The 17,039-nt window shown below is 50.9% G+C and overlaps 2 protein-coding genes across 2 annotated transcripts; one reads left to right on the top strand and one right to left on the bottom strand.

Moving 5' to 3' along the window:
* Positions 1–1,118: 1,118 nt before the first annotated feature.
* Positions 1,119–3,280, top strand: LOC308366987 (bone morphogenetic protein 2-B; the record flags this gene model as incomplete). The annotated part of the gene is made up of 5 exons (XM_080840807.1): positions 1,119–1,371; positions 1,615–1,769; positions 1,877–1,993; positions 2,538–2,727; positions 2,868–3,280. 5 exons carry the CDS (start codon positions 1,119–1,121, stop codon positions 3,278–3,280), a joined length of 1,128 nt encoding a protein of 375 aa, XP_080696933.1.
* A 583-nt stretch (positions 3,281–3,863) lies between these two features.
* On the bottom strand, positions 3,864–15,471 carry LOC308366986 (uncharacterized protein). Its single transcript, XM_080840806.1, has 3 exons — positions 14,878–15,471; positions 7,908–12,816; positions 3,864–7,754 (listed from the first exon to the last, which is right to left on the bottom strand). The coding sequence occupies exons 2-3, from the start codon at positions 12,651–12,653 to the stop codon at positions 4,587–4,589; spliced, it is 7,914 nt and encodes a 2,637-aa protein (XP_080696932.1). The 5' UTR covers positions 12,654–12,816; positions 14,878–15,471; the 3' UTR covers positions 3,864–4,586.
* Between the last annotated feature and the right edge of the window lie 1,568 nt (positions 15,472–17,039).

The following is a 17,039-nucleotide window of genomic DNA, read 5'->3' as shown; positions in this document are numbered from 1 at the left end:
AACGAACTAAAAGTTACTACACAATGCAAAACATATTTTGAGTGTGTGTGTGTGTGTGTGTGTGCGTGTTTGTGTGTATGTATGTATGGTGATGCAGTAGCAAACATGTTGCTTCGCGTGCTGCCTGAATGAAACGTTTAATGCAAATATACATGGATAAGCCTGAAGCGGTTGAGAGCCTCCCGTGCTTGGAGCAACCGATTGGCACTGACAATTGTGTTATCTCGATGTGTTTCCAATGAAATAGTGTGAACTGTGCAGGTGTCAGTGTTTGTGTGTGTGTGTGTGTGTGTGTGTGTGTGTGTGTGTGTGAACTGTGCACGTAGGCCCATACCTGCAGTCGCACTTTCACCGCTGTTTGAAGAGCTCCTCTACCCACGCGCCTCTGGAAACTCCCGCGTCGTGGCCATCTGAGAGGGGCGTGCCCTGTCTCGGACCGAACGGGAGTCCTCGTTTGCGTCACGGATGTGTCACTGCGTTTACTTTCGTCTCCCCCGCGAGCTCTGGGAGCACACAGATAACACACAACAAACCGAGCCGGTGTGCACGCGCACCCTGAAGGTTTACTCAAGGCCAGTATCACTATGGTTCATCTACGTCACGCGTCATCCAAGCGCAAGAACGCGCCGATGTTTTACGAGCTTATAACAATACAACATAATGACAATGAACAGGCTACATACTAGCAAAACCAAGTTGACATTTCAATAAAATATATGCGATCGAGGATGTGACATCTTTGCTACCCTTACTCCTCCATGACATCTGATATGAAACGTGCCTGGGGATTGAGCGCCTAATTGTCATCCAGTAATGGATCTTACTGTGAGAGGGAGGTTTGTATTAAACCAACAACTCTCCCCAGGCTGGATTAGTCACCGTGTTTGAGTTGGGGGTGTCCATTTTCTCACTGTCATCCACAAACACAGACAGATCATTACAAGTATTTATGAACGCAGTCTGCTTATCGTCCTTTAAATGCGGCTGATCCCTTGGCACGTCTGAGTTGTTGAAGTCGCTGCAGACGAACCCAAGCCCGGAGACACCGCGGAGAGAGACTCAACACTAGTATGTCCCTGCATGGCGTGTATGCGTGTGTGTGTGTATGTCTACTGGGGATGTCTCACGTCTCAGCCCATGTAGAGGAGGGTGTCTTAGATGCTCTGTCGAGAGGCATCCCTGACATTGTAAATGCCATGCCAGAGCTGTGGGAGACGGCTCCAGTGGGGGGGTCTCGGCGGACAGTTCATTCTCACAGAAAAGCCCCTCAGTTTATGTTGGACCTGTTTGACGCGTTGGCTGACTCTAACGGCGCCTCGCGGTACGCGGACATGATGGAGGGGAACGTGGTGCGGAGTTTTCCGGATAAAGGTGCGTAACAATGTCAACACGTTACCCTCCTTCTCGTGCTCATTTCAGCATGGGTTGTGAAGTTTAGAAATGATTCATATTCTCTTACCAGATGTCTTCATCCAAGGTTTATAACATTTGACAACATGTATGGGCATTTTAATCATGACGTGTGCTGCCTGAGCATTAACCTTGGCGTTGGCAGCACCTTGCTCTCCTAGTTGATCAGCGAATACACCTTGTGTGTTTACTGTTTCATCAAAGGCAACGCCACCGCAGGCCAGGCGAATGCAGCATTCCATTACTTTCACGTGAAGTCGTTGAGGAATAACGAGAAGGTTATACGAGCAGAACTTCGATGGCACCGGAGAAAACAGCCGTCTTTGTTGCGGACTTTGTCTGGACATCACTTCTACAAGGTGAGTTTACACAGGTGTAACTTTACTTACGCATCAACCGCTCTCCATGGTTGTTCTGACTGCTGGTGTTTGGGGTTCAGCTCGTGACAGCCTATTTTTGTGTTGAGGTTGACCTGTACGAGGTTTTGGACAGCAGAGTGCGCCCGTGCAGAGGAAATCTCATCAGCTCCCGACTCCTACCGGCGCACGCGCAGGGCTGGGAGGTTTTCAACGTCACTCAAACAGTGAGCGCAATCTGTCTCCAACAGCGCAAACCTCACTAATACTCACCTAACAAACGCCTCACTAATACTCACTACTTAACACACACCTCACTAATACTCACTACCTAAACAAACACCTTGTTACATGGTTTTGGTGACAAGTTAAGGATGCATTGTGTCTTTGCTGACAAAATGACCTAGCTAACATGCCTCGAGACCTGATGGAACAGTGAAAGAAGTTATTAAGTATTATATTCATCTCAATGTTAGGTGTATAACACATGTATTGATTAGGCTGGTTCGAATTCTACCGGATCAGCTCAATGTCCTGTGGAATTCCAAGACCCGAGACTGACAGCTAAACACACAGAAGAATAAGCAAATAAAGATGATTATAGTATTGTTGCATTACATTCCCATTTAGTCATTTAGCAGCCTCTTTTATCCAAAGCATTCGGTCATTGCATTACGTTTTGACCAAACATGCCAATTAGATGCACCTGTAGAAATCAGAGATGTGATGTCTCACAGAGAGCCCTAATATAAGTGTGTGTTGCCATGGCAGGTGTCCAAGTGGGTTCACAACAGCGAAGCCAACAACGGGCTACTGCTGGTAACCAGCCTGCCGTCGGGGCGGTGGTTTGAGCCCGTGCCGCCACTGCAGGGGGGTGGAGACGCAGACGCGTCAGCGCACCTGGTCGTGTTCTCGGATGATGGGAAAAGAGCATCTATTTCGGACAGTTCACCTCATAATGGTAAGCGCTTTCTTTGCAATGAAGTTACACAATTTCAATCCATGCGTAAAATAGTTATTACAGTGCTGTATGTCAGAATCTATTGCTGCAACTAGCCATAACATAACCCCATTTTGGTTCAACATAATCCTTTATTTCAGTGCTTGATAGTGATGACCTTAAATCACCGCTGAAGTCTCTTGATAGCTCCAAAAAGCAAGAGAGAAAACGGAGGAGCGCGCGCAAGGTCCCGTTGACCTCGTGCCATAGAAAATCTCTCTATGTGGACTTCAAGAAGATCGGCTGGTCCTCGTGGATCATATCGCCACGAGGTTACAACGCCTATCACTGCCAGGGCTCGTGCCCGTTCCCCCTCAGCGAGAGCCTCCGCGCCTCAAACCACGCCACGGTGCAGTCCATCGTGCACGCGCTACGTCTCTCCGGTGATGTGGAGAGCCCGTGCTGCGTACCGGACAGCCTCAGCTCCATCAGCCTGCTTTACTTTGACGACGAGGAGAACGTGGTTCTAAAACAGTACCAGGATATGGTCGCTGCCAGCTGTGGTTGTCATTAGTAACGTATTAAAATACCACACCGCCTTCATGGGCTGAATCCAGTCTTGAGATCATAAGAACAAAATCACGCACGGACAAGTTGCAAAACAACAGTGGACACAGTTCAGTCCGGAAGGCTACTACCGCACAATCAGACAACTATAGACTCTTCATGAAGACATCTTTGCACATGATGGATCAATTACCCCCCGCACACATACACACACAAACACACACACACACACACTCACACACACACACACACACACACACACACACTCACACACACACACACACACACTCACATACACACACACACACACACACACACACACACACACACAACAGACAGCTAGTGGACTTTATCTTAACCCTAGCAGACCATGAGAAGATATTCGCTGAAATTGACAAAAACTGAATTGGATTAGAATCGCTAACTTCACCCTACATGTACAACATGTCCCAAAATAATGAAGAACACAACGATGGCCATGCAATGGTACCAAAGGAATCCGTCATATCTTAAGTATGTAAATAAAATACAGATGAACTGCTAAAATGTCACATGGAAGTCCGTCCTGAGATAAAAGATCAGACTCGGAGGACGGGGGGAGGCATTAGCCGGCAAGTATTTTATTGGAATGGTTTACATATGAAGCCGACTCATCTCAGTTTCACCATGAATACTAATTAATTCCAAATATGCGTCTTCCAAAGCCGCCTCAGAAAATACGTCCTAAACAAGTGTACGGTTCGGCCACCTGACGTTACTCCACACCTACACGTAAGTAGTAAAGCGATGGCCACAACGCTCTTCAAAAATAATCTTCACGTCAACACTCAAACGTGTCAGCAATTGTAGAGAAAACGTTTAAAACAGACATTACCAATCACATTCGTGTTCAGAATACATTTGAAAACAGACATTAGTCGTCACGTCTGTGTTTAGAATAGGTTTAAAATAAAGCATTACTTATCACACGGGTGTTCAGTAATCCAGGGAAATGTGCTCACTGAGATCATGGCAAAAGTACAAAAATATAGCAAAAGCTAGTTTTACATTCTTCATCATTTAAAAAACAGCAACGCCTGAGAGTGTAAAAACAGATACTGCCCTTCATTCACAGAAAGATTTACAGCCTCTTAGTGTCTATTCAAACACACAGCATATTTACACGTCTTCAACCACTCATTGAGTAAAACCATTACAGAGTGCATATCAAAAACAACTGGCAATCCCTGAATTCAAAAGCTTTCAATCTTTATCAAGTCTCATTTGAACTTCACACTGTCCATATTATCATTCTACCTCTCCTCCTCCTTCTCTCATCTCATGCTGTTCAGCTCCTCTTCAGGCGTGTGATCCTTCAGCGCATACACTGGCTCTATGTAAGGACGTTCATTTCTACTGCGCTTGTGAGTACAGTCGTCTTGCCACTGGGGGGCACTGTTCTCCACCACCTCCATGCCCTCAGAGAGAGCATTGGCTTTGTGCTGGGGCATAGAGGAGACCGGCACAGGCACGAACCCGTGGTACACCACCATGGACGGGTTCAGCATCTCCATAGAGGGACCTGCTGGCACAGCGCCCTCTGCTGACTGCACAGGGAGATGTACGTAGTTGCCGGTCTCCGGGTCGAAGAAGGTCTTGGTCTTGACCTGCACAGGCATGTCCACCACAAAGTACTGGCCCGAGTCGGGATCCTGCAGCAGCTTCCGCTGGGTCATGGGGAAGGACTGGGGGAGCATGTTAGAGGTCGTGGGGGGGTACGTGTGGTCTTGGGGGGGGTACGTGTGCTCGGAGCTGTTCTGACGCACAAAGAGACTGTTGAGGGAGGTGCGGCGGGATGAGCCTCTGGGCGACTGGGCCGATTTGATGTCACTTCCTGCGTAGTTGAGGTCATGTGATTGGCGCTGGTGCTGGTTGGGGCGGGGCTGGAGGTCTCGCTCCAGACTCCTGCTCCTCCGGTCGCCACGGCTACCACTGGGACTCTCCATCAGGTAAACCTGCTGATGCTGATGCTGCTCGGACACCTGCTCAGCAGAGTCTCTCCCGTTGCCATGGCTCCTCAGGTCTCTATGGTTGCCGATGTGCCTGTCACTGCTGTAGCTCTTCTGCTCATGTTTGAGGCGCCCATGTTTCTCGCCGCTCCTGCCTTTGCGGTCGGCAGGGGGACCGCTGTGGCTCGAGTGCATATCGCTATGGTGATCACTGTTTTTCGATTTGTCCTGTTGTTTCTCGCTGCTGCTGTGGTGAATGTGCCTGTCGCTATGGTGATCACTGTTTTTCGATTTGTCCTGTTGTTTCTCACTGATGCTGTGGTGAATGTGCCTGTTGCTATGGTGATCACTGCTGTGGTGATTGTGCTCTGACTCTCTTCTCTCGCTGCCCTGCTTCACCTTCTCCCCGCTGTGGTTCTTCTTGTCAGGTTCTGGCTTCTCCCCGCTGTGGTTCTTCTTGTCAGGTTCTGGCTTCTCCTCGCTGTGGTTCTTCTGGTCAGGTTCCAGCTTCTCTGCACTGCGGATTTTGCGGTCCGTTTTGCGGTCCTTTCCCTCTGCCTTCTGGATCCGGCGGGTCGTCAGCCTCTTGGCCCGTCTCAGTGCCTTATCACTTTTGGGCAGGACGGCTGGCGGGGGCTTCCCTCTCAGACCTGAGCCCTCTGTGCCACTGCAGACCGACTCACAGTCATCAGTCTGTGCCGCGCTCAGCCCCGTCTCGTCACCCACGCTCGTGTCATTGCTCCTCGCGCCCTCTGATAGGCTACTAGAGACAGAGCCCCGCCCCCACTCCTCCGGCACCTCCAGCATCAGCCCCTGGGGCAGCCGGGAGGGTGAGGGGGGCAGAGGGGCAGCAGCGCCCTCTACAGGCTCGGAGTGGGAGCTCTCTGGGAGTGGGGAGCTGGCCGTCTCCACCAAGATGGGGATCCGCATCGCATCCCTGGGGAGGTCCGGCTCCTCCTCTCCCCTATCGGACCCGCTCAAGCTCTCCCGCGGAGACCAGGGCTTGGACCCGCTCAGGCTCTCCCGCGGGGACCAGGGCTTTGTGATCATGTCCTGGACGGCCTTGTGCAGGACGGGCCGGACCGTCTTGGTGACGGGGGATGAGGTGGAGGAGGTGGAGGAGGCGAAGGTGTTGTCCTTCACCTTGAACAGCACCAGCTTGGCTGGGTCAGGTGAGGAGGCGTTGGACTGGTTGGGGGTCAAGCTGACGGGTGTCAGATCTTTGGGTGTCAGGTTTTTTGGGGTGAGGCTCTGGGCGTGTTCGATCAGACTGCGGACCCATCCGGCGTGGTCCAGATCACTGAGAGGAGACACGATCTGCCGCTCCGAAGCATCCGATTCACTTCCCGGGTTGCTGAAGGTGCAGTAGTCTAACTCAGGCTTCACCGAGTCCTCCTTTGGCTTGCTAACATCTGCTCCTCTATGCTCCAACTTAACGCTGCACTCCTGTTCTGAGTGCTTCTGAGATGGGGAAGAGAGGGACCTCACGGGGGACTGCAGTGGACTGTAAACGGGGGACCTGTGCTTCAGAATGTCGTGAATGGTTACGCTGTCCCCCACAGGTGTGTCCCCCACAGGTGTGTCCTCCACAGGTGTGTCCTCCACAAGTGTGTCTTTGTTGTGGAGTTCAGGGGACGAAGGTTTGTGTTTGCTGCTGTTCCTCTCGGTTGCTGCCTCGTGGTCAGTTGTGGCCTTCTCTTCGCCTGACAGCCCCAGCAGGCTTAAGAAGTCTTTCACATAACTCTGCCTCTGCTTCACCCTCTGACCCTTCTGAGCCGACATCTCGCTGTCTCGCTCCCTCGCCTCCTCCTTCTCACTCTTCTCTTCCCCCAGAGACGACCTGCGAATCACTTCCTGCACCTCTGGAGAACCAGGACATTCCAGCCCCTTAGGGGTTTGCTTCTTCGCTGTCTCTAACTGTTTTGAGTTTATCTCTGGTTTTATCTTTGTATTGTGCAGCTTATCACTTTCATGACTCTTATTATCTGCTTTCTGCGACTCTTTCTCTGTGTAGCTGACTGTCTTTGTCCAGGACTCTTGTGTGATAGTCTCAGTAGAGTCCTCAGTAGAGTTATTCTGTTTGTTTTCTTTGCTCATCTCTAAGTGGGTTTCATGTTTGTTATCTTTGCTCATCTCTAAGTGGACTTCCTGTTTGTTATCTTTGCTCATCTCTAAGTGGACTTCCTGTTTGTTGTCTTTGCTCAACCCTAAGTGCTTGTTGTTTTGAGTTTCATCTTGTCCCTTCTGCTCAGTCTTCCGGTCTCCATGCACATATTCCCTCCCCTCGTCCTTACTGCTTCCTGCCTCCTGCTCTGCTGTCCTGTCCTCATCCCTCGTGCCAGCTTTGCCTTTCCTGGGAGGAACAGCAGGGGGCGATCTCGTGCTCTGACGGCCATGTTCCCTACCAGCCTTCTCGCTGTAACCTGTTCCCTCTCTCTCTGAGCTCTCCTGCCTCTTCACCCTGTCCCCCTTGCTGTCCCCCTCCCTCTCCCTGCCCCTCTCCCTCTCCCTCTCCCCCTCCCTGTCCCTCTCCCTGTCCCTCTCCCCCTCCCTGTCCCTGTCCCTGTCCCTCTCCCTCTCCCTGTCACTGTCCCTGACCCTCTCTCTGTTCCTCTCCCTCTCCCTCTCCCTGTCACTGTCCCTGACCCTCTCTCTGTTCCTCTCCCTCTCCGATGGCGGGTAAGACTGAGTGCTCCCTCTCCCCCCGCCAGTCTCATCATCGCCACCCCCCCTCCCCCTCTCGCCTGACTTTCCTTCTCCGTTGTGTTTGATCTGTTTGGTGGGGGGCGGGTCTTGTTGATGAGCAGCCTTGGCTAATTGTACTTGAGGGGCCAGAGGTCCTTTCGTGCTCTCGGCCTGCTTGTCAGAGCGCATCGTCTGGTCGCTGCGCACAGAAATATCCTGTGTGTTCTCCCTTCTGTCCCTCAGAACCCTGCCCGGTTCTCTCTCTCTCTGCACTGACAGCATGGTTCTGTTCTCCTGACTGTCCTCTTTACCTCCCTGCTGCTTGTGTTCCGATGCCCCCTGACCCCTCCTCTTCCTCTCCTCTCTCTCAGCTATCACCTCCTCCAGCGCCATCTTGGCCAGGTCGTATTTGTCCAGCGTGGCGTTCTCCCTCTTGGCGTGTCTGCTCTGTGACTGCGCCTGCATGTTGGTGAACATGTCTCGCTTGGCCAGCGTGTTCCCTCTGAGGGGTACAATGCCCTTTCGGGTGCGCCCGTCAGGCAAGGGTGAGGGTAAATTAGGTTGTCTGAGACCCTCCTGGTCTTTGCTGTTCTCATTTGGCACTGGTAAGTTGTCCCAGGAGGGCAGTGTAGACTCTTTCGGAACGGAGCGGCGTCCCGCCCGCTGGTGGTCCGCATCCTTAGTTCTCTCTATCCGCTGCTGCTCCTGACGAGCCTGAAGCTCAGCTTTAGTTCTCTCTGCCTGCTGCTGCTCCTGACGAGCCTGAAGCTCAGCTTTAGTTCTCTCTTCCCGCTGCTGCTCCTGACGAGCCTGAAGCTCAGCCTTAGTTCTCTCTTCCCGCTGCTGCTCCTGACGAGCCTGAAGCTCATCCTTAGTTCTCTCGGCACACTGCTGCTCCTGACGAGCCTTAAGCTCAGCCTTAGTTCTCTCTTCCCGCTGCTGCTCCTGACGAGCCTGAAGCTCAGCCTTAGCTCTCTCTATCCGCTGCTGCTCCTGACGAGCCTGAAGCTCAGCTTTAGTTCTCTCTGCCTGCTGCTGCTCCTGACGAGCCTGAAGCTCAGCTTTAGTTCTCTCTGCCTGCTGCTGCTCCTGACGAGCCTGAAGCTCAGCCTTAGTTCTCTCTTCCCGCTGCTGCTCCTGACGAGCCTGAAGCTCAGCCTTAGTTCTCTCTTCCCGCTGCTGCTCCTGACGAGCCTGAAGCTCAGCCTTAGTTCTCTCGGCACGCTGCTGCTCCTGACGAGCCTGAAGCTCAGCCTTAGTTCTCTCTTCCCGCTGCTGCTCCTGACGAGCCTGAAGCTCAGCCTTAGTTCTCTCTTCCCGCTGCTGCTCCTGATGAGCCTGAAGCTCAGCCTTAGTTCTCTCGGCACGCTGCTGCTCCTGACGAGCCTGAAGCTCAGCCTTAGTTCTCTCTTCCCGCTGCTGCTCCTGACGAGCCTGAAGCTCAGCCTTAGTTCTCTCTATCCGCTGCTGCTCCTGACGAGCCTGAAGCTCAGCCTTAGTTCTCTCTTCCTGCTGCTCCTGACGAGCCTGAAGCTCAGCTTTAGTTCTCTCTTCCTGCTGCTGCTCCTGACGAGCCTGAAGCTCAGCCTTAGTTCTCTCTGCCTGCTGCTGCTCCTGACGAGCCTGAAGCTCAGCCTTAGTTCTCTCTGCCTGCTGCTGCTCCTGACGAGCCTGAAGCTCAGCCTTAGTTCTCTCTATCCTCTGCTGCTCCTGAAGCTCAGCCTTAGTTCTCTCTATCCGCTGCTGCTCCTGACGAGCCTGAAGCTCAGCTTTAGTTCTCTCTTCCTGCTCCTGACGAGCCTGAAGCTCAGCCTTAGTTCTCTCTTCCTGCTCCTGACGAGCCTGAAGCTCAGCCTTAGTTCTCTCTTCCTGCTCCTGACGAGCCTGAAGCTCAGCCTTAGTTCTCTCTTCCTGCTCCTGACGAGCCTGAAGCTCAGCTTTAGTTCTCTCTTCCTGCTCCTGACGAGCCAGAAGCTCAGCCTTAGTTCTCTCTTTCTGCTCCTGACGAGCCTGAAGCTCAGCCTTAGTTCTCTCTTCCTGCTCCTGACGAGCCTGAAGCTCAGCCTTCATCTCCTTCAGCAGGGCCACCTCTCTGAGCTTGTCACACTCCTCCTCCTGCTCCCCCACGAAGCTCCTCTGGCTTTTGATGTAGTTGTTCTGTCGAGCAGAGAAAGCGTGTTTTGCGTCGCTGATGGAGTCTGTCTCTCTGGGTGAAGTTTGTTTAGCAATGCTGATTGAGGCTGTCTCTCTGGGTGAAGGGTGTTTAGGGTCGCAGATGGAGTGTGTCTCTTTGGGTGAAGGGTGTTTAGTGTCGCTGATGGAGTGTGTCTCTCTGGTTGAAGGGTGTTTCACTCTGGCTGGTACAGGAGGAGGTTGTTTGGCTGGTTTGGGTTTCTCAGATGGTTTCTCTGGTAAATCAGGCAGTCTCTCCTTTACTGTCTCTCTGTCTCCTTCTTTATCCACAACGCCATCTATTGCCTGGAGGCCAGTAGGACACACAGGTAGTCTTTCTCTACCTCTCTTTCCGGGGTCCTTATTCACAGTCGCGGTGTCAGCATTCTGCCTCTGCAGCTCTTTGACTCTGTCCTTGACTAATCTCTTGGGGGTCTCCTTGACTTGGCCACGCCTGTTCTCCTGAGTCTCCATGACTCCAGACTTGTTCACCCCAGGACTCCTGCTCAGGTCCGCCTGGGGGGAGCCTCCCTGTGCGGTACTGTTGGGAACACAGAGCTGATCTGTCCCCCGCGTGTCCTCATGTCTACCGTCACCTCCCACCACCTCTCTCCTGCATGGGTTCAGGCCCATAGACCTGGTCTCTACTCTGGGTGAGCTGGAGCAGAGCTGATTTCCTGGTAAAACCATAGTACTGGTTGACTCTAAGAGAGGACTCATGGCTATAACGGCACCATCTGCCGCTGTGCGCACGGGCATGTCTGTGCCACCCGGCTTGCTCTGGTCGGCAGGTTTGGTGGGTCTGAACTTGGGCGGGCTGTACATGGCCTTGACTCTCTTCCTGTTGTCCTTGAGGTTGAAGAGCAGGCTGGAGGCCATGGACCGGTAGCTCTCGCGCGCCTTAGTCTCCGGCGAGGGCTTTGGCTCGGGCGCCGCAGCAACGGGGAGGTCAAGGGGCGTGGGCGAGAAGAAGGTGGGCTCCAAGCTCTCCGTATCCTGGCGACAGAGGATGACGGGCGTGAGCAGGTGTGTGATGTTGAACGGCGTGGAGCTGGCGGAGCTCTGCTCCTCCATGCGTCTCACTTCCTGTCTCACTTCCTGTCTCCTGGGCGGCTCGGCCTCGGTGGCAGGGGAGCTCTTCTCCCTTTGGCCACCTGGAGCAGTGCTCCTCGCCCTGATCCTGTTTCGCCTCCAGGGGGCGCTACACTCCACACTGTCTGCCGAGTGGCGCTGCTCCAAGGCAGCGGGGGTTGGCACCACCGAGGGAGTCTGTACCGCTGCAGGCGCCCCCCCCTCCCCTCCCTGCAGGCGCTCTCCTCTCTTTGACCCTTCCACCCTCGGTGCAGTCTCAGTTGTCTGTGCACTTTCAATTCTTTGCACAGTGTCAATTCTCTGTGCACTTTCATTTGTTTGCACATTGTCCATTCTCTGTGCACCTATAATTCTTTGAACAGTGTCCATTCTCTGTGGGGTCTCAGTCTTTTGTGCACTTTCAGCCCTTTGCACAGTTGCAGTTATTTGTACATTTTCAGTGCCCTGTGCTGTGTCGAGTATCTGAGTGTGTTGTGATCTCTGTGCAGTTTTTTGTGACTTCTCCTGTGACCTCTCCTGTGACCTCTCCTGTGACCTCTCCGTCCTCTGCCCTGCCTCTGGGCCCCGTAAGGCTCCTGATCTGTGTGCAAGGTCAAGTGTGTGTGCTGCAGGACTGAGTGTGTGTGCTGCAGGACTGAGTGTGTGTGCTGCTGTGAGGTGTCTGTAGAGGGTGGCGTCACACCAGTGGGGGAAGCTGTCGGAGGGCAGCAGGTCGGAAATGTTCTCCTGTCCGAAGGGGAACTGGTTGAGGTCCTTCCACGCCTGGAACGGGCTGAACTCGCTGTGCAGGAAGAAGTTGCGGGAGTTCAGCTTCTTCAGCTTGCTGGACTTGCTGTGTTTGGACTTCGAAGACTTCCCCGGGGAAGTGCCGGTGGCATCCTTGCCGGACTTCTTGCAGGATTTTTTCTCTGTGGATCCGCCATGCTTCCCGGTGTCGGCGAAGCTGCCATCGGCCAGGCTCCTGTAGAAGTCGGTGGAGAACTCTGCCAGCTCCCTCTGGATGCTCAGCAGAGCTGACTTATCCCACGACTCCACGTTATTCCCAGACGGCATTCCATTGGGGGTCTTAGCAGCGTCGCCGTTTTTCCCGGCTGTGAAGGCGGACAGGAGAGACGACACATCCTTGTGCTGCCAGGCGACGGTGGCAGCGCCGTTAGAGCCATGTTTCTTGTTGACGAGGCTCAGGGCATTCTCCGGAACCTTCCATGCATTCTCGTCTGCCAGCGGCTTGAGCAGGCAGCTGCTGGGCGATGGCGAGAGGCTGGCGAACTCTGCGTCGTTGTAGACGGCCTCGTCGCCGATGCAGAGAGAGTGGAAGGCGCGGTCCGTCAGTGTGCTGACCTCGCGATCCGTCTCGTCCGTCAGGCTCTCGCACGAGCTGGTCAGGTTCCGGTGGTGGTGTGTCACGCGCAGACACACACTCCGCTTGTCCAGGCAGCTCATGGTCACACACACACACACACACACACACACACACACACACACACACACACACACACTCACAGAGCGAAATGCAGGAGAGGACACACACACACACACACACACACACAAGTGTGCTCTTCAGTCAGACTGTTAGAGCTGAGCAGACCACTTCCTCATCGCCTCCCTGAAAGACAGAAACAAACAAATGTCAGAAACTAAACCCACATACACACACACAAACATAACACAAACACAACACACAACAGCACTGTTTGAGAACTACTATATTTCTCATTCCAACCCAACCTTAAGGATGATTTCCTATATATCAACCCAGAAGTCTATATTTAGAGAAGCTGTTTTGCAGTTTTGAGCATATGCTTGCTAACTGCTAGATCAAGTTCTTGAACCCCTTGGACAAGAGTGTTGGGATCCTCTGGAGGTCAGACTCATTTCCGTCTCTGGGTCATGTCTGTGCAGGCATTCGCTGGGGCCATTACATGACCTGAATGTCCACACACACACACACACACACGAACACACACACATTACATGACCTGTGAGAGAGTGTGTGTGTGTGTGTGAGAGAGAGCGCGTGTTTGGATGTGTGTGTGTGTTACATGACCTGAATGTTTTGGGGATTTATTGGAAAGCTCTGATTCCTTTAAGGTTCCCCCACACACACACACACACACACAAATCAGGTCTACAGTACAGTGGCCACCACGCCAAACACGCAGCTATATTTAGGAGGGCCCTACCACCGACACATGGCTAGTGTACACACACACACACACGCACACACACAGCTGCAGTGTGATCAGTCTACATATGGACAGCTCCACTTTAAACTCTAGATCGTAGATCACTCAAAGATATGTGGCATTCTTTGCCATACTGAATATGTGGGGAGCATGCTTCTGTACGGCACCGAGTGTTTGAAGTGTGTGTGTCTCTGGGGCGTCTGTTTGACTTGTAGGGACTCTCTCATGACCTTCATAGTACTGTGCCTTAGTACTAGTGGCAGTAGCACAGGTAGGAGTAGCAGTATAGTAGCAGTATAGTAGTTATATCTAGTAGAAGTATTAGTAGTAGCAGTATAGTACTTATATCTAGCAGATAGCTTCAGTTGGCGTTCACATCCACCTGGCCATACTCTACCGATATTCTGCCTATTAATGGTCTGTTAATACTCGTGAGATGGTGGCTAATGTAGCTAATATGGTGAGATGATGCGTCCTTGCCATGGGATTCTAAACCCAGAGGGCTTGTGTTTGTGTGTGTGTGTGTGTGTGTGAGAGAGAGAGAATTCTAAACCCAGTGGGCCTGCTGCTCTGACTGTGAATCATGACATAGTTTACGGCCTGACCGCATGTGGGCAAGCGCCTAAAATAACTCAATAGCCCTTATTTATCCTCTGACCCTAGCCTATAAGCAGTGCGCCCACACACACACACACACACATACACACACACATACTGAGAGCAGAACTAGGCCACTCCTTAAAAGTCCACCCAGGCAGCCCATGGAGGAAGCTTTGGGTTTGAATCCAAGAGTAACACCCAGGGGAATAACTCCTCAAATTCAAATCTTTCTTCTTACAAACTACCAGTTTGTATTACGCTTGGAACGTGTGTTTAGGGCAGTCTGATCTGTGACCAGTGTAAACTCCAGATCTGTGACCAGTGTAAACGCCAGTGTTTGCCAGAGATACGTTTTAGCTGGAACTGGGATGCTGTGAATATGACCGTTAGAGGATTCTATTATAATTTGATCTGAGATGGCAGCTAGAGTGATACGCTCCCATCTGCTGAAGCGATTAAAATCATCAAGACTTACAGTAACTCCCAACCTCAAGGAACATTCTACAGAGCCAAACATAGAAGCAGCAGACTGACTATTAACTATTTAGATACCCAGGCAGGCAGAAACCGTCTCACTCAACTGACTTTATATTGCTTAGAAAAACCAAAAGAGGTCATCTCAAACTGGAGTCCAAAAAGTCTAAATAAATCTACAAATAGAAATAAATAAATAAACAAACACACAGAAGGTGACTGAGAGGCAAAGAGAGAGACAGAAAGCTGTTAATCAGCCGTGGGTTTGAGGTCGTGGTTTAGTGTTGTTGACATGTGAGAACCAGACACAGTGGACTACAAGAGCAGCAGCTCTTCAGACTTCACTAAAAGTACAGAAACAAGTAATGCAGAGGTGACACGATCATCATCAGCACATACATGCCCACCTTTTAATTCTTCTGCAGGGTTCCATGGTGGAATGGGGCATTGAAGAGTATTCCGAGATAGTTTCCCACGGTTACCGGCGGTCTCTTCTCATCTGAGGTGCACAGACCACAGGAGAGTGAAGACAGAGAGAGAGAGAGAGAGAGAGAGGGAGAGAGAGAGAGGGAGGGAGAGGAGTCTTGAGAAAGAGGCACAGAGAGAGCCAGAGGCAGAATGAGAGCCTACCGGTTGGCCAGTTTGAGAAAGCGAAAGGCCTGCAGCAGCTGCTGTGAAGCAGGAGGAGGCTAGCGAGGCTAGCGTGAGAGGTTAGCGAGGGTACGTGGCTCTGCGTGGGGCTGGTGTTGAGAAGCAGCCAGTGGAAATGGACACGCTCGCTCATGCGCTATTTCTGGCTGAGGAGCAGGTCCTTCACACCACCCTCCCTGCAGCTGGAGAACTCACTTAGCACTGGCTAACAACACAGAGCAACAGCTGCACTGATTCCTATTCGCCTAGCGATAGCTAAACACAATGCCACTGCTGGCCTTGTACGCCGTGCGCAAGCTAAGAACAGAACAACACAGGACTCCAGTCACTACTCATGTTGCCAGGGTGGTCTGGAGCTTTGTGCTCCCTGAGTCATGTGTCCACAAACATGGAGAAGGGGGCTGGAACTAATTTAGCCTGTTGCATCACACACAGAAATGGGCAGCGATAGGTTAGGACTGAAGATGCATAAAAACTCAACAACAACAGCTCATACAGGAGGCCAACACACACACACTTACACACACTCTCTCTTACACACACACACACACACACTCTCTCACACACACTCTCTCTCACAAACACACACTCACACACACACACTCTCTCACACACGCACACTCACACACACACACACACACACACACACACACACACTATCATACACACACAAGGGGCTGCATTAGCGTAGCTGCGTCAGTTATCGGACAGTTTGTTAAATCTATTTATAGATTAACGTTATGTATAAGCTTACCCAAACTAACGGTTTTGGAGAGCAATATTTGTCCTTTTTAACTTGCACAACTCGTTTAACACCGCAAGAGAACATATTTCTATTAATGTTTACGGTGACACGTTACAAGAGTATGTTTTCGCCTGTGTCAATTATCAAACACTCCCACTTTGTTCCACTTACCACGTTGGTGTTCGAGATAATAATATGCTTTCCTCCTATTTGTAGATTAACGTTATGTATAAGCTTACCCAAACTAACGGTTTTGGAGAGCAATATTTGTCCTTTTTAACTTGCACAACTCGTTTAACACCGCAAGAGAACATACTGTATTTCTATTAATGTTTACGGTGACACGTTACAAGAGTATGTTTTCGCCTGTGTCAATTATCAAACACTCCCACTTTGTTCCACTTACCACGTTGGTGTTGGAGTTAATAATATGCTTTCCTCCTGATTTGACATATCCAATTTCTGTACAAATGACTTTGTCACACTATGTTTTGACAAGCAACTATTAATCTAACTAGTGTTATTTTTGTTTAATTTGGGTATTTTGTGGGCTTTCTTTTACCTGATTCAGTTCCACTTTCTTTGACCTGATTCAGTTATAGGTGCAGTCTATTCAATTAAACACGTACAAAACAAACATGGCATGATTATGTATGGTATGTATTAAAAATGAAGACATTTATTATAACGGTATTGTAATTGTGCTATTGTTCGTGAAAATACAACATTTTAAACTAATTCAACTTTGTTTAAGTTAAACTGTAAACGCAACTACGGAAGGCGACCTTCCTCACCAAATGGCGTTATTCTCCCACCCAATTTCTCAACGAGTGCCTTTCATATTGACATAGGTCTAAACGACCAGACTAATCGGATTTGGTCTCTGTGAGCATCCGTACTTACATTACATCATGCTAGCTGTGTTAGCATTTGAAATGACAGTTTAAAATGACTGTCAAACTTCATCTTGGAGAGACCAAATCTGACAGTACAACTTTGAGACCAAAATTAAATATTTGATGCGCCGCTAAGTGTTCGACACTATAAGGTAAACGCAAAAGTATAACACTTTTTCACAGGTTTAAATGAGGTCTACAGAGTACATTTTTTTCACAAGTAAAGCTTAAATGCCATAGTCATTCACGAGAGTGAATGTAAAGATGACAACGCTGA

The sequence above is a fragment of the Sprattus sprattus genome, assembly GCF_963457725.1.
Source record: "Sprattus sprattus genome assembly, chromosome: 6".
In the NCBI taxonomy this organism is placed as follows: Eukaryota; Metazoa; Chordata; class Actinopteri; order Clupeiformes; family Clupeidae; genus Sprattus; species Sprattus sprattus.
This window is presented reverse-complemented; position numbering and strand designations above follow the sequence as displayed.